At 42.5% G+C, this 21,131-nt stretch overlaps 1 protein-coding gene across 1 annotated transcript in view; it reads right to left on the bottom strand.

Moving 5' to 3' along the window:
* Positions 1 to 21,131, bottom strand: part of PPP1R14C (protein phosphatase 1 regulatory inhibitor subunit 14C) — an 82,657-nt gene that overhangs the window by 10,858 nt on the left and 50,668 nt on the right. The window contains exons 2-3 of the mRNA XM_025861493.2: positions 16,464 to 16,547; positions 15,080 to 15,112 (exon numbers count right to left, since the gene is read on the bottom strand). Of these exons, the coding sequence (XP_025717278.1) occupies positions 15,080 to 15,112; positions 16,464 to 16,547 (117 nt within the window). The remainder of the gene's footprint in view (positions 1 to 15,079; positions 15,113 to 16,463; positions 16,548 to 21,131) is intronic.

Raw genomic sequence — 21,131 nt, 5'->3', positions numbered from 1 at the left:
CACGAACCTTCCCTCCATTCTGCTCAAGCCTCTTCTCAATGCATAAATACCTCAGAAGCCCTAAGTTGCTGCCTTCTACTCTAGCTACCTTATAAATTAGAAAAGAAGAAAGAGGAAGAGGGTGGAGCAAAAAGGAGAGAAAGAGAGAAGGAGAAAAGGAAGAGGATAGGGAAGTGTTGCCTTTCTGCCCATTGAGACCCGGATTCTGCCCAGTCAGCTCTGACTCCTCAGGGCCCCCACAGCCCCTGCCTCTGCCAAGCTCTCACCATCTGACACTGCTGAGGACAACTTTCTCTCTCCCCCTCTTCCTTCCTCCCTTCCTTCCTTCCTTTTTTTTCTTTCCTGCTTACTTGCTTGCTTTCAGTTATCAACTTTATTGAGGAATAATTTATGAACAATAAACGTGAGAGAGTTCCTGGACCCAATTCCAGTGTGTGTGTTGGGGGGGGTGGGGGTGGGTATGCGCGCGCGCACCCGCGCGCGCGTGCGTGCGTGTGTGTGTGAAGGCTTCCCCACATCCACAAGCAATTCTGACACCAGCAGAGTGTCCAAGAATTCAACTCACTTCCAACACTATCTACCTGGTGAGAGCATCAGAGTCCACAGGCAAAGGTTTCAGTCCCACTAGACAGCCCTCCACCTCAGACACCAATCCCAAGTCTAGGTTGTTACCTGTGCTTCGGACAGACTGGCTAGAACTCGGAGGTTCCCACGACCCCTGCCTTGGATTTGATTAATTTGCTAGAACTGCTCACAGAACTCAGGAAAACCCATTTACTCACTAGATTACCAATACATTACAAAGGATAGGAATCAATGGCCAGATAAAGAAACACATAGGGTAAGGTCCTGAGCAAAAGAACTTCTGTTCTCATGGAGCTTGGAGCCCAGCACAGTAGTACATGGATGCATTCTGGCTCCCAAACATGGACGCTCTCCAAACCATCCTTTTAAAGTTTTCACAGAGGCTTCATTACTAGGCATGATTGATGAACTCACTGGCCATTGGTTTGAGCTCAAGCCCCTCTTCCATCTCTGGAAATCAGGGGGTGAAACTGAAAGTTTGAGCCTTATAGTTATGGTTGGCTCCCCTGGCCACCAGCCTCCATCCTTGGGTGCTTTGCAAAAATCACGTCATTAACATAAACCCGGTTGTGGTAGAAAGGGGCTTGTTACAAATAACAAGTCACCCATTTCACCTTTATGGCTCTGAAGCTTTTCAGGAACTGAGGACAAGAGCCCAGGTATCATAACAAAAGATGTTCCCGTTGCTCTTATGGCTCAGGAAATACTGAGGGCTTGGGGAGCTGTGAGTCAGGAACTGTGAATGAGGAGTAAATGCATCAGAAAAATATATTTTGGTCATCTGAATGACCAAATATATCTATTTCTTATAAATTACAGTATCACAAAACCACTTCTATTTAAAGGTCAGATCATTTCCATTGCTCCTCAAAATTCTCATCTCCCTTTATAGCTCATCCTCCCTCTGTCCGGGGCCAGTTTTCTGTCACTACAGGTTGCATTTTATGTAACTGGAATTATTCATCATGTACTCTTTTTGCCTGGCTTATTTCACTCCACTTAATGTTTCTGAGATTCACCAATATTGTTGTATCAGTTGTTTGGTCTTTTATATTGCTGACTAGTATTCCATTGTAAGGATGTATCACAACATGTTTATCCATTCACCTGCCAATGAACATTTAGGTTGTTTCAAGTGTTTAACCATGGTGACTAAAGCTACTATTAAGATACATATGCAAGTATTTCTGTGGTCATATTTTTTTTCCTTTGGGTAAATATCTAGCAGAGCCATGGGGCAGAGTTGTATAATGTATGTTTAATTTTGTATGAAACCCCCAAACAGTTTTCTAAAGTGGTTGTACCATTTTGCATTCCTGCCAGCAGGATATGAGAGTTCTAGCTGGTCCACATCCTCGCTAACACTTGCTGGTGTCAGTCTTTTTAGTTTTAGCCATTCTAGTGGATGTGTATAGTGATAAGATACTATTTTTTTCTTTTCTTTTCTTTTCTTTTCCTTCCTTCTCCTTCCCTCCCCTTCCTTCCTTCCTTCTTTCCTTCCTTCCTTCTTCCTTTTCTTTCTCTTTCTTCCTTCCTTCCTTCCTTCCTTTCTTTCTTTTCAGAGCTTGCCCACTCTCCTCTACATTCTCTTTGTAAGTTTCTGACTTTCTCCCCTCACTTCCCTTTGTTGGCCACTTACCTCTGCCCCCTGACCTGCTGATGGAATGTGGGCATTCTCCAAAGCTTGGTTTCCAGCCTCCTCAAGGCACTGTCTCTCAGTCAGCCATTTTCCTCATACTCTCAGGCCTCCTCTCTGTCTTCCCCCTTGAGATCCAGGCCTGCAATTCCTGTGGCTCCCAGAGGTCTCCACAGGGATGTTCCATGGGCACATCAGTCTCAAAATGACCAAAACCAAACTCACTGTTACCTATCCCTTCTTCAAACCTGTCTCTCACCCTGAGGAATTCACAGTTTTTATTACTGTGTCCTGAACAAACCATCATACAGATCTCATTTACCTCCAAGTTAATCTATAAGTTTAATGCAGTTCCAATCAAAATATAAATACTGAAGAACAGGGAAGATACTTTGAATAAGAAAATTGTGGGTTCACCTGGCCCTGGCCAAGAACTGATTACAAAGCCCTGGCAAGGGGCACCTGGGTGGCTCAGTTGGTTAAGCATCAGCTCAGGTCGTGATCCCAGGGTCCTGGGATGGAGCCCTGCATCAGGCTCCCTGCTCAGTGGGGAGCCAGCTTCTCCCTCTGTCCCTCCACCCTTCACCCCTGCTCATACTCTTTCTCTCTCTCTCTCTCTCTCAAATAAATAAATATTTAAAATAAAATAAGTCAAATCCCTGTGACAGTGTGCAGTGATAGACAAACAGCCAGTTATGCATATTAGGAAAATTGGATATACAACACAAGATGATTACTTATCAGTGGGGCTAAGGACGGACTGATTGCATAATAAATGGTACTGGAACAATACAGCAAATGCAAAATTAGATCTTTATTTCACACCACACACAAAAATAAGTTCAAGATGGTTTAAACATCTGAGCATAAAAAATAAAAGTGAAAAGTTGTAGAACAATATATAAGAAGATTGTCTTTTTTTTTTTAAAGAGAGAGTTCAAGCTGTGGGAGGAGGGGCTGAAGGAGAGGGAGAGACTCTTAAGCAGGCTCCATGTCCAGCATAGAGCCCGACCCTGAGATCATGAACCTGAGCCGAAATCAAGAGTCAGACACTCAACCAACTGAGCCACCCAGGCGCCCCAAGGAGACTGTCTTTAAGACACTGGAGTAGTGCAATCTTTCTTAGGCACACATCTTTTAAAAGCATAAGCCATAAAGGATGTCACGGATAAAACTGATTTCAATAAAAATGTAAAACTTCTGTACACAAAAGACAACACATGCAAAATAAGCTCCACGGTTTGTGAAATATATTTGCAACCTACATAAAGGTGGAAGGATTGTCATCCACAATATATAAACAACTCTTAAAAATCAATAAGAAAGACACAAACAAGTTGAGAGTAGACAAAGGATTTGAAATGGAAATCCCCAAAGAAGGAAACATGAACAACCAATAAGCACATGGAGGAAAAAAATGTGTTCAATCTTACTGGTAAGTAGTCAGGAAAAGGTATGTTAAAACAATGAGATCTCATCAGATTGGCAAAAATTTTACCGTTTGGAAAAACCATGTATGAGAGCGATGAGGTTAAAAGAGAATTCTCAAATCCTGCTGGTGGGCATGCAAACTCGTGCCAACATTGAAGAGCAATTTCATTTCTTGGTATATTCCTTGGAGAGACTTTGTACATGAGTCAGCAGATCAGGAGTTTTTACCACATCATTATTCATAATAATAAAAAAGTGGACACAGCCTAAATGAGTGTCAGCAGAAGAATGGATATGTACGTTAATGCATCGTAATGCAATACAGCAATGAAAATGAATGAACTAGAGCCTCCTATATCAGCAGGAGCAAATCTCAGAAATCTAATATTGGGCAATATTAGCAAGCTGAAGAAAATCTGCAAAACATTACTTCTATAGCTATAAAGCATGTAAGATAATCCACGTGCGTATCTGCCACTCCGACTTAGTTGCAAGAGCCCCATTCCTCTTTTCCCAGCATGGTGTGTAATATACAAGAGGTGCTCGGCAAAGCTTTACAAAGTAAAGGAATACATGCATGGACTAATTAAATCACACAACTGTGGCAGTTAAATGAAGGAGCAGAGAGAGGAGACACTAGAATGTGCACTAATTCTGTGTGTGTGTGTGTGTGTGTGTTGGGGGGATTGTACAAAGTATCTATTGGCCCCAGCTACTATGGAGAAATGTTCTAAAGGTTCTCCTTTAAGCACTGGAAAACTAGCCAACCTGGGGGAGTTAGGCAAGATGAGAAGCATTTGGGGAAGAGTGGAGCCTAGGATGCCTGTGTGCACACATGGGTTCACACACACACACACACACACACACACAAGCACACATGTACAGAGAGCTCAAAGAAACAACAGAAAGAAAAGAAACAGTTCCAGTGACCTCATAAACCTGACTCTATATAACAAGCAGCCACCTGATTTATGAGACTTCTAAGAAAGAGAAAAGCCAAACCATGTTTCTGAAGGGATCTGGCAGCAGCCGTGAAAACAGAAGGTCCTTCCTCGCTCTGGAGTTTCTGCCGTGTGGCACTGTTATCGGGCATGGCGTCCCAGCGGCACGTTCTGCTCTGAGCTCTCATCCCCCCAACCCTCCTGGGCCCTGTGGCTTTCAGCTTCCACCCCCTTCCCCCCTGCCCCGGCTGGGGCTAGAGGCGGCAGATGGACACCCATTCTGTAATTATCACCATGGCCAGGCGTCTGGGACCTTTCCCTTGTCACTCAAAGTGATTCATCTGTTACATTCATTGATGTACTGTGATGTTTTAACAAAGATGGCTCCACCAGAAAGCAGGAAAAGGAGAAACCACAGTATCTTGCAAATCACTGCTTTGTGCATAATTAAACCACACTTATATCATTCTTTCAAGCATTTAGAGTCATTTAAAAAGACAAATGGATATTATGTGGTAGCCCTTTAATTAGAAGTAGTTCCCCACAAAAGGACTTTTTGAAGGATATGCTTAAAACTGTTGCTCAATGCATGGTGTCGCCAATCACAATAATTGTGTAGATCATGCGAGCTCCCATAAAGGGCGTCCAGCGGAACTCTGAATGCTCAACCTGCTTTTCCCAAAAATATCATCCACCCCTGATGCAGAGTCCAGGGTGAAGTGACGAGAGAGACAGCAGGTGAAGATTCTGAAGGCTGGGATCCACGTGGCTCAGTGACTCCCCCATGTACTGTCCCCTCTTTGTCACCGCAATCAATGTACCAGTCACTCCCCTTAAAAGGCATATTCACAGGGGCCATCTGCTCCAGGTGCTGAGTCTCACTGCCCAATGACAGCAAAACCAAGTCAAATGACACAACTTTTACAGAGCTACCTGACACTTCCCAAAAGCCTGACATGCCTCCGAAGACGTGGGGATCAGGCAAAGCGTGATCAGGGGGAGGGAAAGAAGAATTTCCAAATCCGCTGAAGTTTAGATAGGCAAGGGTGATGGAAGGGTAGTACTTGCCTCTTTTAAAAAGTGATGGCAACACCTGAGAACCGTTCCAAATGGCAAAATGTGCTCTCCCGAAGAACCAGCTAAGCATTTAAAAATCACACTGTAAATTTTTTTCAGCTTGCCTATCCAGGTCACACGGAAGGCCGAGCAGGCAGGCAGTGAGTCAGCACTGACAAACAGCTCTGGGGTGTCTCCGGCCCTGTGCCCCCCAGCCAGGATTTGCTCCCTGCCATCCTAGGCATCTCAGCACCACAAACACCAATATCACTCACCAACGAATATTTAATTTTCCCCCTCTTTTTTGGAGGGTAGGGGGAGTGTTGTTTATCTTTAGAGAGGTTCGTTTGCTTACAGTGCACGCCAGAACAGATCCTATTTTTCATTATCTGAAAAGAGGTTATGAATCTGTTACGGGTAAGGGTTTGTGCCTGCCGTCATCATAATCCCTGCTGCCAAAAGAAAATCCGGAAGGTCTTCTTAACTGCACCCTGGTTGTTTTCTTCTTTCCTTCCTTTAACTTAAAGCCACTTCACACTGTTTTGTCCATTTATTTTCTTGACTATTTGCCTTTAGAGATTAACTTGCTGTGCTGGTGAAAGCAGTCCCATTAATCTATTTTAGAGACTCAGACCACTGCTCTTAGACTAATTATTTTGTACCCAGATTCTAACCTTTATTTGTATGCAGCAGAACAGTTCACCTGCCCTCCCCATACTCAACCTCACCAGCATTCAATTCTTCCTTCACTTGCTAATAATTGGCTTCTCAGAACCCATGCACTTGCTATTCGGACAATGTAAAATAAAACCCACATAAACAATCCCACCACAATAAATGATCAGTGGAGTAAATCCAGCAAAATTATAATCTCTAACTTTATAATCACTAAGAAAAACTGAAGTAATTTTATCAAGGGCCCCATTATTGATGAGGGAGAATATTATTTGCTACAAATACCTAAATCTTGTTGAAATGAGATCTTACTGAATTTACAAGCTGTGAGATTTGTTTTTGATTATGACTCCCTTCGCTAAAGATCTAGAAATCCAAAAGTCATGTGTCAAATTGCCTTTAAATCGCATTTTCTTCTGTCCGGATTAAGTCAAAACCCAAGAAGAGAATGTGGAACTGTTTGTAATTAGGGTTGATCAGCTTTTAAAACATGATCATTCATTCTGAATTTAATGAAAGAAGAAAAGGCCATAAAATCACAATCATTCAAAAATGCCAGTCACTTAAAGGTCCACTGCCCTTTAAAGCCTGTACCTCCTCTATCATGTGTTTTTAAAAAATAACCATCATTAATTACGGGGGGGGGGGGAAGCATCCAAAGCCAGACCTGTGTGGCTCTCCCTTATAATGGTATCTACCTCTTCTTTCCTTATGTCACTGTTATTGTCATCATCATCCCTCTCCTCATGGTCATCCTGCTTCTAAGAGTGTGCAGTAAAGAATTTCACCTTGCCCCAAAAGAGGTTTAGTCTTTGTCCTCAGTTCCTGGAGGCAAGCCCTAAGCCCTTGGAATGTCTTGCCTGATTAAAGTATCTTTGTTTACCCGGGGGGCCCTGGGCCACGCTAGAGAGTCTAACAGTGTGATTTAGTTGGGGGGCTTTGGGTCATGTGATATCAGCTCAATATACCGAGGGACTGGCAACTGAAGTCAGCCACATGGGCAGTCAACCACGTCTATATGACCTACTCCCAGTAAAAACTCTGGGCATCAAGGCTCAGTTGAGCTTCCCTGGTTGGCAAGACTCTGTATACAGCGTCGCCCACCCTAGCTGAGAGAATCAACACTGTCCAGGACTCCACCAAGAGAGGACAGCTGGAGGCTCTGTGTTTGGAACTTTCCTGGACTCTGTCTCATGTATCCTTCCCTTGGCTGATTTTCATCTGTACCCTTTGACTGTAATAAAACGAAATTATGGATATAGAAATGCTCAGTGAGTGCCATGGGTCCTTCTAGCAACTTACCAAATATGAGTACGGTCTTGGTGACCCCTAAGCTTACAATTGCTGTTGAAAATGAGGATGGGCCTGTGGACTGTTCCCTAACTCTGCAAAGTGTGCTGAATAAAGACCAAAAGAGAAATGCAGAGTTTTGCTCTATGACTGCATGTCTTTGGCAAGCTTACCTAACCCTTCTGGGTTGCTGTCCTCAAGGAAGACAATCTTAACCAGATTTATAAATATTCCAAATGGGTGCTCGTGCTGACCTAGTAAGAATTCAGAGAAAGGCAGTAAGAGGTAGACAGAGCACAGAGGCGGACTCAAATATGGGTCCAAATGCTAGCTCAAGCCCCTCCTGGCTCCTTCTCCCTGGGCAGAGGAGGCCTGGTGCATAAAGAGCCCTAAGGAAAGTGTGTGAGCAACGGACGTACGGGGACCAAAATCCTCTTGCTACTTGGCAAAGTTACTCTTGTTTCTGGTTAATAAATCCCAGTCCTTCATTACTTACCTGCCTAATTATGCTAAAACATAATATAAGGCTTTCCTAGCCAGCGGCTACCACCACCAGAATGTCATTTTCATTGATTCCGGGCTTTCTTTGGAAGCTCCCAACGCTCTCACTTTTCCGAAACCTTGCTCTGAAGGTGACAGCTTCCAACGGGTGTATTTCAACTCGTTAAGCCAGCATTCGAGCTCTCTTTCTCGTCCCAGCCCCACACTGCAGTCTTTTTTGAGGAAACCCCATGAGAGGCAGGAAGAAAAAAGGTTCCGCTGCATGGAGTCACTCTGAGCCATTTAAACGGAGTGAAATGGCTACTTCCTTGTCTTTCCCTAGCAAGTATGGGTCCGCTCAAATCACATTCCAGTTAGGCAATTTGGTAACCAACGTGGAAAACCATGGGATAAGCAGACATCCTGGCATTTCTGTCTTTTTGTTCCTATTTTAATATCCTTTGAGCACTTAATTCTCACCGTAGTTAATTGTGAACTTAGGAAACACTGTTTTTTCAATGGACTCCCGGGTTCACTGCTTTATCTAAGTCCCTAGATTAGTTATAGGCACAAAGGTGTTCAATAAACATTTGTTGAGCAAATGAATAGAGAGAAGATAGCAAAATGCCAAGCCATGTCTCCTCTAGTCACACACGCAGGCTTTCCGTTTTATACATACCCAGTGTATCTTTTCTCTCCACTGCAATCAGCTCAGAACAGGAGCTCTGAGCACTACCGTTACTTCCATGTATACATAGCTGAACAATATTTTGCAGGACAGGTTAAAATGCTAAATGGAGCGAGACTGATGTGAGCAGGATGAGTTAACAATGGCCCCCACAAAAGTTGGTCAGAAAAGTGAGATGTGGTCACCATGACAGCATGGCGAAAGAAGGAGATCCTGCCTTCCTACCATCACCACGGGGAGAACAGAGCCCTCCTGCCTTTCCAAAACCACTGGTCAGTTTCTACTGCAAACCATGATCAGACATCCATTTCCTGCACCATCATGTGTCCGTGACATTTCTGTGACCCAACAGATTACTGGGATCCAGAAATGCCTCTCACCACCTACTCACAGATTTAGTCATCCTGCATAAAACCCTGATGCATATCAACCTACAGGCTCTGATTGCTAAATGCACAGGAAAAAAATATGATGTTTATCAGAGAACAATGGCACAGCCATCATCAACTATAAAAAGAAATTTCTACAAGTCCATTGACCAGACTGACAACTCCCCTAACAGATGGTAAGACAGATGCCCTCAAGCCCATATTAAATGCATTTTCTGTCCACCATATCAGTACAATGGGAATGCTCCTATGTGACCCTAAGATTTGAAAACCATGCAAAGTAATAATGAGAAATAGGAAAAGAAGGTTCTCCCTAGCCCGGCTAGCTGGCTCCAACACCTCACCTCAAATTTCTATAATCCACCAGGCTGCCACTACTGATCATTCAAATCCAAATACTAGCCAAAATTAAATTCCTCCTTTTCTTCTTGCATTATACAGAAACATTATTTTTCTACATTTAAATCAGCTCTATTTTAATATCAGCTACATCAGAAATGTCATTTACTCAAGGGGAAAAAATTAAAACACCATTCTTACTAATCAGTCACAAATACATTAGTGTGGTGACCACAATTATACTGCTATGTTTTGAAAGGTCCAAGTCAGAAAAGATTTGCACATCCGAAGTCCACAGCTAGGAATCTGAATCAAAATGAGAAAATACAAGTTCTTTTCTGATTAGCCAGGCTCCCACATAAAATGAAACCATGGACCCAAATCACCTGACACACAAAAAAACATTCACTTCTGTGAAATTAGCAAATTCTTTAAAGTACACTCTTCAAATTGAATAATTCAAGAATATCATTATTGGCAAACTGGGGCATTTTGCATATTTAATATGTAATAGAGAAGTACTACCTTCTATAGAACCAGATTCGACTAGCATGTGTCAAGCTTTATGCTATGTGCTTTTGTGCATATCCTGACTTGTCCAATTATTAATTATATCACCTTAGACAAATGACATAGCCCTTCTATGTCTCAAATTCCTGATAACAATAGTGTCATCGCACAGTTTTTTTGTGAAGAAGAAATAAGTTAATATATGTGATGTACTTAGATCGGTCCCTGACATGTGCTTAGTAATTATTTAGCTATTATTATTATTATTATTACTATCTCTAAAATTATCAGTGCAAACAATTGTTACTAAAACCCAGGGAGGTGGTTATTACCTCCATTTTATAGAGGAGGAAATGGAGGCTCAGAGAGGTTGAGAAAATCGCTGAAAGTCACACATACGTAGTGCCGGTGCTCACATAAAATTCTTGTCTTAGATGGTGCCTGGGTGGCTCAGTCAGTTGAGCATCTGACTCTTGATTTTGACTCATGTCATGATCTCAAGGTCCTGGGATCAAGCCCTGGGTGGGGTCCCATGCTCATCAGGGAGTCTGCTTGAGGATTTTTCTCCCTCTCCCGCTTCCCCACTCGCATGTGCACTCTCCCTTTCTCTCTCTCAAATAAATAAATTTTTTTAAAAAAGACTCTTGTCTTAAAGTCCAGTCTTCCCATCACCCACACCCACCTCAGCAAGACGATAAACAAATGTCCCTGATTCAGCAAAGATGCCTTCTTTACATTTGTAACTTCAAAGTGACATAAAATGGTATGCAAAATCCTTCGATCAGAAAATAGCACCTTCAGAGAGGACTACTCTAAAAAGAACATCGTTACTTGGTAGGCACTTATTTGAGATAGAACAAAGTCCTTTAATGTCCTAAATGTCTTTCTAAGTCGAGTAGCTTAGGAAGCCAGGCAGGGGGAAAGAAGGAGCACAAGATGAGATGTCTGAAACTTGGGGTTGCGTCCTCCCTTTGCTCACTGCTGTGAGATCATAGACAAGATAACCTAACTTTCTTCTTCAAGTCATGATTGTGAGGATTAAATAAGATAGTGCTTGTTACTGTGATGCGAACTCTAGAGCTTCGGAAAAATAATAAGCTATGGTTTTTATCATCATAACCCAACTGCCAGCCTTTTCTGAAATGACCCCTTTAATGGATGAATGAACTTGACCGAAATTCCTTAGCATTTTTCACCATTTCCATTTCTAGAAACCATGAGCTAAAGAACACAGAGATGTTCACATGTAAACACCTTTCCTTCTTTCTTCCTTTGGAACTGCAAAGAGTATTCAAATATTACATCTTTCATCTTTTAAACCTCCTTATAAAAACCAGATGAGGAATACTTTTGTTCTGGGGGAAGCAAGACTCACCATTTTCATTCGACTGCATGGCTGTTAACAAGTATGAACGTTTTGCTTCCTAGATACTGAAACAACTGGAAGAGAATATGGCTCGTGAAAGTCCAACCTTTCTTACCTAAATACCAGAACATGAACTGTCCCACTAGGAGGAGAAGCGAAGAAGAAGGGAATGATTAAGTGAGTAAATGGCATGTCTACACCTACCAGTCTGGATCTACTCTCGGCAGCAACCCGCCTACCCCCACGGCACACGTGAATTCTATCACCTTTCTTGACTATTTTACTATTCTTGTTTAACCTTTCACAACACTATAACTCTCCAGATATCTAATTAATTTAACTCTTTTTTGGAAAAGATTTTATATATTTATTTGAGGGAGAGGGGGAGAGCAGCAGAGGAAGAGGGAGAAGCAGACTCCCCGCCGAGCAGGGAGCCCAACACAGGGTTCGATCCCAGGACCCCGGGATCATGACCTGAGCCGAAGGCAGACGCTTAACCGACTGAGCCACTCAGGCGCCCCTAATTAATTTAACTCTTATATTAATTCCCCAGATAACTGTAAATAAGTTCTTTTCCCAAAAAACCTAATGGTGAGGTCTCCTGCCCCCATCCTGTCCTGTTTCCAGAAAGCCTCTAATCAAACTATTAACTCCTCAAGGAGTTCAGACAGTCAAACTCTTAAGAAAACAAAAACAAAACCCAAATCTTTTCTGTAAAAAGATGTCCAAATAGGAACATTTTGAGTGGGGACCACTTCCTACACACAGACACACACACACATACACAGACACAGACACACAGACACACACACACAGACACACACACACACAGACACACAGACACAGACACACAGACACACACACACAGACACACACACACACAGAGACACACACACACACAGACACATACACACAGACACATAGACACACACAGACACACACACACACAGACACACACAGACACACACACAGACACACACACAGACACACACACACACACACCACCAAAAAAAAATTTGGTTTGCAACCTGGTCATCCATGGTGAGACCCACCAATAGACAAGATGCGCTCACTTTACACAGATTCAATCAGTTCACTGGCTCTTCACACTCATGGACACACTGCCAAAAAATCAGCAAAGACTGATGAAAACAGAAAGAAAAAAAGTGAGATTCAGAGAAAACAGAGACAATGCAGAGAGCAAAAAAGTCTTAAAAACAAAAACAAAGAAATTAAACATTTGATTAATATCCTCAAAGAGAAAAAAATTATAAAATGTGTCCATAAAACAAGAAGAAACAGTAAAGCAAAATAGTGAACAGAGATCAAGAAGGTGCTCTTACCTATTAAAAAAAAAACGGATGAAATTTTAAAATATCAATAAAAGGGCTAGGAAATAAAGTCAGAAATCTTTCAGTAAGCAGAACAAAAAATCAAAAAATCGAGGGACAACAAAAGGAAATAGATAAGAAATTAGAGGCTCCATCTAAAAGATGTAACATCTAAGTTACAGGAGAGCCAGTATTATAGAATACTGAGGAAGAAACTGATAAAAAATCATAATAAATAAATAATTTTTTTAAGAATTGAAATACATAAATCTTCAGACTAAAAGAGTTTGCAAAGTATCCAGCACATGATAAAAAAAAAAGGACCCACACTGAGGCATATCACTGTAAAATTTCAAAGTGTGGCGATAATCCTAAAGTTAATTGAGGGGGGGAAATAGGTCACATACAAAGCTCTGAGAATGGAAGTGGTATCAGACTTTTTAATATGAGAAATGACAAAATAGGATAATGCCTTAAAATTGAGTTCTAATAATAAATTTTATCCCAGAATTCTATATCATCAAAACTATTAATCAAGATACATTTTCATTCATAAAAAGATTCAAAACATTTACCTTCTATGCATCTTTTCCCAAAAAGCTACTGGAGGATGTACTCCCACAAAAATGAGGAAGACTGGGATTTGAGAAACAAAGCATCTAACAGGACAACAGTGAACAGAAATCTTATTACAGTAGCTACTCAAGAGACTCAGAGAATAACTTCTCCAGATTGTTGCACAGGGGCACCAGGAGGAAAGTCTGAGGTGGGGGCATAGTAATGACAGGTTTGAATATACAGAAAAGATACTACATGTTTGACAAAGATACTGGAGAGTTCAACAGAAAATAGCAATAGGTACTAGACAAAAATAAAAGACAGGAAACTATCAATTCCAGGAAAAACAAAGAGCTATACAGAAAAGGAGACATGGTCATATTTCCCTGTTTGGCTTAGCAGTGAAAAGTATCTGTTTAAATAATAATACTATAAACCTTGACCACTGATTCAACAAAATTCTGGTCAATAACTTTATTAAGGGGATGGAGGGAAATGAATTATGTGGAAAGTGAGAGACCTATCATATTTCCCTTTAAGCCAATAAGTGAAAAAAATAAATAAATAGCAATTGCATATTTAGGAATACAAGAGTAAATAGTAGGAAAACAGCCAAAAGTAGTGATGTATAAAACTATTTGAATATAAAATATAAATATAAAATATATACCTTTAGGAAGAGGGACTGAAGAATGGGAAAGGCAAGGTTACTTTTCCTTTATAAGCCTAGCTGTATTTTTGGCTTTCAAAACTATGCATATATACTACATTAATTTAAAAATATATTTAGTAACTTTATAATTTTAAAATTAGAATTAAAAATCTCTCTGACTGCAAGATGCAATCAGCATAAAGGAATACTGGAGACTATAAGAATAAAGCTCAAATAAGTAAGTGGTCTCAAGCCAAATGATCACAAAACACCCTAGTCATTTTAATCCTACACACTCTTGTGGAAGTATGCTTTCTTCTCACTTTGTAATTATATCACTTCAAAAAATCAGAAGTCCTATCACCATTGCTTTGGTGTTGCAAAAAACATCTGATGGATCTTCTCATTTCTCTGATTTATCACAGGAACAAATGAAAAGGACTTCCTTTACCAATCTTTTCATAACTGATCAAATCCTTAATTTCTACACCATGCTTTCACTCTTTGGAATATACCTTAAATGCTTTGGTCTAATCAAACGAATGCCCACTGTTTTTTATACTAATATTTATCTACTTGATGATAAACACACAAACAAAGCGTAAGATTTCTTCTTCCAATAAAGACAATTCTTCTGAATGACAGATTTCACTTTAAGCTTCTTAAAAATGCATATCTATATACTAAAAGAATGTATTCTCCAGTTATAAATCTAACACTTTTGCTAAAATGATTCCAAACCCTCTCACCATTACCTTTGAATTTGGCTTTTAGGGATAACTGGGTGATGGTCATTAAGGAGGGCACTTGATATAACGGGTGTTATATGCAACTGATGAATCACTAAATTCTACCCCTGAAACTAATAATACAGTATATGTTAACTAAATTGAATTTAAATAAAGAATTAAGAAACAAAAGACAAGCAACACACCCAATTCCATTAGTTTTAAGTCTTCCTGAACCAGATATGCTTGGGCATTCATTTAAGGAAGTTAATACTAGTCAAGCATGCACTTCACTTATGGATAATAATCACTACTTAGTATATACATAACCAAACCATGTATTGTTGTTTGGCTTTAAAAATACACAAATTGGCTTAATAAAAATGAATTCAAACACGGCATTTAGGAAAAGCGATTTCTTTACCTCTGTTGGTTTGTAGCAGTCTACAAGAGCTTCCTAGAATGAAATACACAGAAGGTAAGTTTGATTATTTGAAAATTCAGTATCAATTAAAAATCATTTTATCTTCATGGTGTTATTCTACACATGGTAAATCCAGATTTCATATCAACAGTCTAGAATCGCACTTTATTTCAGCATCCATTGGGTCATCTTGAAGATATCAAAAGTTGTACCTTCCTAGGCACGAATTCAGAACACACGTGCGCCCTCCCTTTGGCCTACAAACTGGTTAATAATAAAATGCATATGCTTAAGTTGAGACAGCCTGTGGGAAATGGTAATAATCACCCCTGACATGGAAAGCCAGGGGCCTGGCTGCAATCCAACCACAAACCACCTTGTCACACTTCTGCAGGCCTCAGTGTCCCCACCTGGAAACCAAAGTGGATGGCCTAAATAGCTAAAGCCTCTTTGAAGTTCTCAATTTTAAAAAACCTTTTATATGTCATTCCGTTTTCTACAGATCTGGTGCCTGCTTTATTGTTTTTTAACTTTTGTAACTAGATGCTATCATGTCCCGACTAAATTTACGAACAAGAAATAATCATTAAGCTGAGACTGTTCACCACATGAGGGACACAAGTAATTATTAACACACTGAACACATTAATACATTAAAATGTGCCTTTTAATTGCCCTTAGAGATCACTTGCCATTGGTGGTGACCGACAGCCATTAACAGTAATTATCAGTGAACATTAAGAACAATGACAGGTCAGAAGCTAATTGGTTTTAGAAACTCCCGAATGCAAATTTTAAAATGATAGATTTGACCTCCTGTGAGAAAGGAAATAAATGTCGTATTGCTTTGGACTGAGGAAAAAGGAGACAGCCCAACATCCACTGTTGTACTAGAAGCCTACCAGGTGAGCATACTCTAATAATATGTCTTTTAGTAGACTGTAAACGATCTTCTCTAGAAACGGATTCCATGGGTGATAATAATCCACAACCGTGAGACCAGAGTCCTGGGCTTGGGTACTCTGGGTCTGGCTCAGCATCTCTTCCTCTCACATAACTGTGGGGCATCGCTTCCTTTCCTGGCAAATGGACTTCTGGAAGCAGAACTGGCTCTTCCTCCAAGAAAATGTAGCTACGGAAGCTCATACCCGGTAGGTGGTTTGAGAACTGACCCGGCAGATTCAAGACCTGCTTCACCATCAGAGACACAGTACAGGGGGACAGATACCTAGCACCCCACTGCTTTCCTCTCAGCAAACTGCCACTGCTCGAGTCCTGGTGCCAACACCACCCTAGGGCAGGATCAGTGTATGCCAGGTTCTGGAGACCCAAGCCAATTCAAGCATCCAAGACGGGCAAGGTCTAGATTTTGAAAGCTGCTTACCCGTAATTTTAAAGCTCTCTCTTCTTCACTGTCTGCATCAAGAAGATCATCAATGTCAATTTCCACTTCTGGCATTTCTTCTTCCTGGGGGGAGCAAACAGAAAGGCATTCTATTCAGTGAGAAACTACACTGCACCAAACCAATTTAGTTAACTTAAATAAATAACTAGATCATTAACGAAGGGGGGGGTCAGCAATTGGGGGGGGAGGCGAGACCAAAAGGCAGAGGAGGGAAAGGAGGAGAAGGGGAGGAAGTAGGAGGAGGGGAGGGAGGGAGCAAAGAAGACTTAAGAGTTACGAAGCAGTGAAAAGTAATATTTCAAAGATGACAACTTCCTACGTTCTGGTAGAAAACTACAATTACAAGGATAGCCTGGGACTCAGCAGATTACAGAAAGAGCAGGGAGAGTCACAGTTTCTTACCCAACATCTACCCTTTGCTTGGTGGCTACCTGATCTTTATTCCAGGTCCGCATCTCCCTTCACAGCTCTGGGTCTGGGGGGAATCTGATTCCGCAGATTTCTGAGGCATGGTGCTTGGGTCAGGAGCACCCAGCTCCAACTAGTGACTCCAGAGAGGCCAGGAAATCCAACTGAGACCCGTGGGGCTGCTGGGAAAAGATGCTCTTTCCACAAGAAGCATCCCTGCTCGCTCCTTCTAAACTGAAAGTGGAAACGGGAAGCTCTTAGCCATAAATTACTGGCAGCCATCCTGCAACTACAAAGGGAGTGATCCTCATTCATGGTGGGCAGAGCAAGGAGAAATAAGAACCCAGGGTCCTGGACAAGTCACTGAGTCACTGAGTCAAACCACCTCTGAAGCCCGCCTACCTTTAAGTAAATCCCTATTCCTATTTCAGCCAACGTGAGTGAAGTGTAATACTCCTGCAACCAAAGACATCCAATCCAGAATAGAGGGCAAGAAAGTCCAGCTGGAATGTGGTGAAAGACATCCCCAATTTGGAATCTGTACTTTTTACCCCAGAGTAGGTCTTTGCCACCTCTTATTTCTGTTGTCTGATCTGTGCCATTCTGAGAACACTGAAATATAATCGCATTTAGGAAAGTGCTGCAATTTTGCATGTCACCTTCCCAGTAGGAGTCACCTCCTCCCCAGCTCCTCCCTGTCACAGGGATGTGTCTGCCGAAGCTAGAGAGAGAGAGACCTTTATGAAGGACATCTGGGCTTAGCCACCTGGTGCTGGCTGCATCACCTGGTCTTCAAGAGCAAGGCTTACTTCCTGAGTATCTCCTTTCTAGTAAAATGCATTTACTAATAGCGCTTTACCATTCTTTTTTTTCTATTCCAATACAAAAGAGGACCCAAGCATTTGGAGGAAACTAAGGAATACGATACACTGCTGTGAAATGATAAATGTATATATTGGTCTCGACCCCTGGTTCCTGGCACAGAGCTCCTAAAACCCTTATGAATCGGGGTGCCAACATTTGTTCTAACATTTAGTGTCTGACCTCAGTTCCTGACATAGAGCTCCTAAATCCCTTAGAATTTCCTGGCTGGTAAGAACATCTTGAGTCCTAATGAGGTGACTCTTGGTGGGCTCCTGGATGGGGGCTGGTCACAAGAAAGACCAAACCATGATTAGAAGTTTGGAACTTTCCACCATACCCCTCACCCATCCTCCTGGAAGGGAAGAGGGGCTGGAAATGGAGGTAGGTACAGATGTGGCCTCTATCCAGGCTGAGGATGCTGGGAGGATCCCAAGGCTGCACTCTGTGGTCAGGACGCTGGGAAAGACCACACTGGATGTGCATGCTGCTTCCCTCCATCCATGGCTATCAGCCTCCCTGGCCGCCACCACGTCCCCCCTGCCCCCACCATGCTGGCGCTCTGTCACTCTGAGCTGCCTGTGCCCCACCTCCTATTTTTGTGTGTATGTGAAATCCCAGCTGAAAGGAGTCACTTAGGAAGCCACAAACAGATGGTGGTACAGCTCTCAAGGGTCTACTAGACTTTCCACAACGAAAGGACAGGTGGGGACGGAAACACCAACAGAGAATCTCACTAGATTCTGAAACAGCCAGCAGCCCACAAACACAGACCACAGCCGGGGAGCCACAGTGTGGATGGAGCCCACAGGGAACCTCCCCAGGCCAATGAATGCCGAACCAATGGCCATCGGCCCCTCGGAGCAGAGCCCAGCACACACTGGGTTATGTTCTGGTAAGTGTGGTTAGAGATTAATTCGGTTACATCCACAGCACAGTGTAGCTTTAAAAACTACCGTATAAGGCCAAAATACCCACAGCCAGTTTCAGCTGATTCTACCCAAGAAAAGCTAAGCGAAAGAAATAAGCCCACGAGTTCCTATCTAACGATCTACACAGAATCCTCCTCAGTTTCTCCACTCCTTCCCCAAAACAGTCATTTGGGTTTGGCATTAATATTAGGTGTGAACACAAAGTCTATATTTAAGTTAAGGTTCAGCGTCCTCAAGCACAGGAAGCAGGATATAGAACCTGCTCAAGGAGTCACAGCTAAGGGAAGCTCAACGTCTGCTATTCTTAAAGGAAATGAAAGAATAAGTAAATAATGCTCTCCTCAGAACAGTAGAGCAATGGGTTTCCCTGCAAACATTATTCAGCTTTGATGCCCTGCCAAATTCGGTCAAATGGGCCCTTACTTGTATAGCAATGCAGAGTCCCACCCACACGGAAGGCATCTGCAATACTCTCATTAGGAATGCACTTGGCTCTCCCTCAGATGCTACATTTGACCCATTTTCTCCAACCCTCGAGATCTGGGCTGTCCAATATGGCAACCACATGTGTATTTTCATTTAAATTCACTAAATGAAATACAATTAAAAATTCAGTTCCTCAGTCACATTGGCCACATTTTAGTGCCCAGGGGCCACATGTGGCCCATGGCTCCTGCACAGATGTAGACCCTTTCGTTCCATTGGACAGGACTGCCCTAGAGTCCGCTTACCCCCTGGCCCAGACATTGGGAAGCAAAGCCTCCCTCCCTCTCAAAGGAGCTTGACAGGAGTAAAGAAAACGCCCCGCAACACAAGGTCACTACCATTACCAAGGGTATATGACAGGGAGAACCTAGGTTTGGCTTTCCTGATGCGAACTGTCTTCACCGACTGAGTAATTATAACAATCATTGGGCATGGACACTTTCTACCAACCTATGATGCTTCTCATTACCCCCACCCTGATCTGTCAGTAGCTAGGAGTCCCGAGCTCAGCGTCCATGCCAGGAGGGTGGAGTAAGGGTGTGTTCTGAAGGTCGGCGATGCCAAAACCAAACCATGGGGCACAACGACATAGAGACATGGGTCATGGAGGTACACACAGGAGAGTCCTGGGGAGCAAAGACTGATCTAGTATCAAGTAGAGAATCCTATGTGTATTTGTTATTTAAAATATCTAATGAGGAGGGCAGAAATATTCTACATTCGACTGAAGTACTCTTTAGCACTTTTAAATGTATGGAGCCGCGTCACTGAATAAATAACTTTAGTGATAGATCACATCATTGACAAGGCAGTAACCACAGCTACAGCTCACTCTGATGTCCCAGAGTTTAGTTGCGTTTGAGGATTTCCCCCCATTAAAAACAGATCAGTGGTTATGGTGACACTAAGTGAAACAATCTCTTCAGGGTCCATTGTCCAAGTGAAATAGTGGTTCTGGTGACAGTAAGTGAAACCATCTCTTGAGGGTCCCTGGGCTAAGTCACCAGCTAACATATCCCCCTTTTAGTCAGAGGCCTCCCTGTTGGTACCCACAGAACAAGCCCATTGATCATGACCATGCATCTTCCTGGTCCTACATCTGTTGAGAATCCGCTATATGGAAGGCATTGTGGGTCAGGCATTGTGAGACTCTGCCTGGGAGGGACTGTCAGTCTAAGCTCAAAACAAAATAACATGGCACCAAAAGAGAAAGACACACACCAAGTGCTTGAGTAATTAAGGAGAGGGAAACCTTCCACCGAGGGCTGCCTGGGAGGGTTTCACCAAGGAATGCATAAGCTAACTTTGAAGAGTGGCAGGATTTGGACAGGGTTAGAGGGGAGGGGAGATTACCCACGAAAGGCAAAATGGTACACAGGAGGCAAAAAGACATTGTGAGTTGTAAACATGGCTCGTAGAGAGGTCCTTGGCCTGGAAGTCACCCAGCTCTGTGCTGCCAATTTTAAGGGCAAGCAGACAGGTAACAGAAATGAGCACTAAGGTAGCCTGGGGGTGCTATAAGGAGTAGTGGGGAGCATGGCAAACTGGAGAAAACATGCCCTGAAGAAACACAGCAAAGAGCACTCCATTCCTGCCAATTGTGACCTTCCTTTTAGGAACGTGTCCTTAGTGCCGCCAGATTTTCTAACTTTTCAGGAGAAGCTGAAAATACAGATTTTTAATATAAAAGTATCGCAATATTTTAAAAGTTGGTTAACAATTCCTTAAAATCCTGTAAAGGACAAACAGAATCCATCACCCTGCAGGCTGCAGTTTTTTCCTCATCCTGCAGAGACTAGTCCGTGGAGGGCTCCAGAGCCAGGGTGGGAAATGCCAGAAGGGGGGCCCGGCCGGCTGCAGGGCTGAGAGCAAAAGGGAGGGGGTGAGGAGGTGAGGAGGCTGCGGAGAAACACACACTCAGCCCGGCCTGAGCTAACCGGCCTTGAAGGAGTTGTGGCAA

This window comes from Callorhinus ursinus, unplaced genomic scaffold (genome assembly GCF_003265705.2).
Source record: "Callorhinus ursinus isolate GAN/ISIS: 27379988/994484 unplaced genomic scaffold, GSC_fseal_2.0 scaffold6, whole genome shotgun sequence".
NCBI classification, from domain to species: domain Eukaryota; kingdom Metazoa; phylum Chordata; class Mammalia; order Carnivora; family Otariidae; genus Callorhinus; species Callorhinus ursinus.
This window is presented reverse-complemented; position numbering and strand designations above follow the sequence as displayed.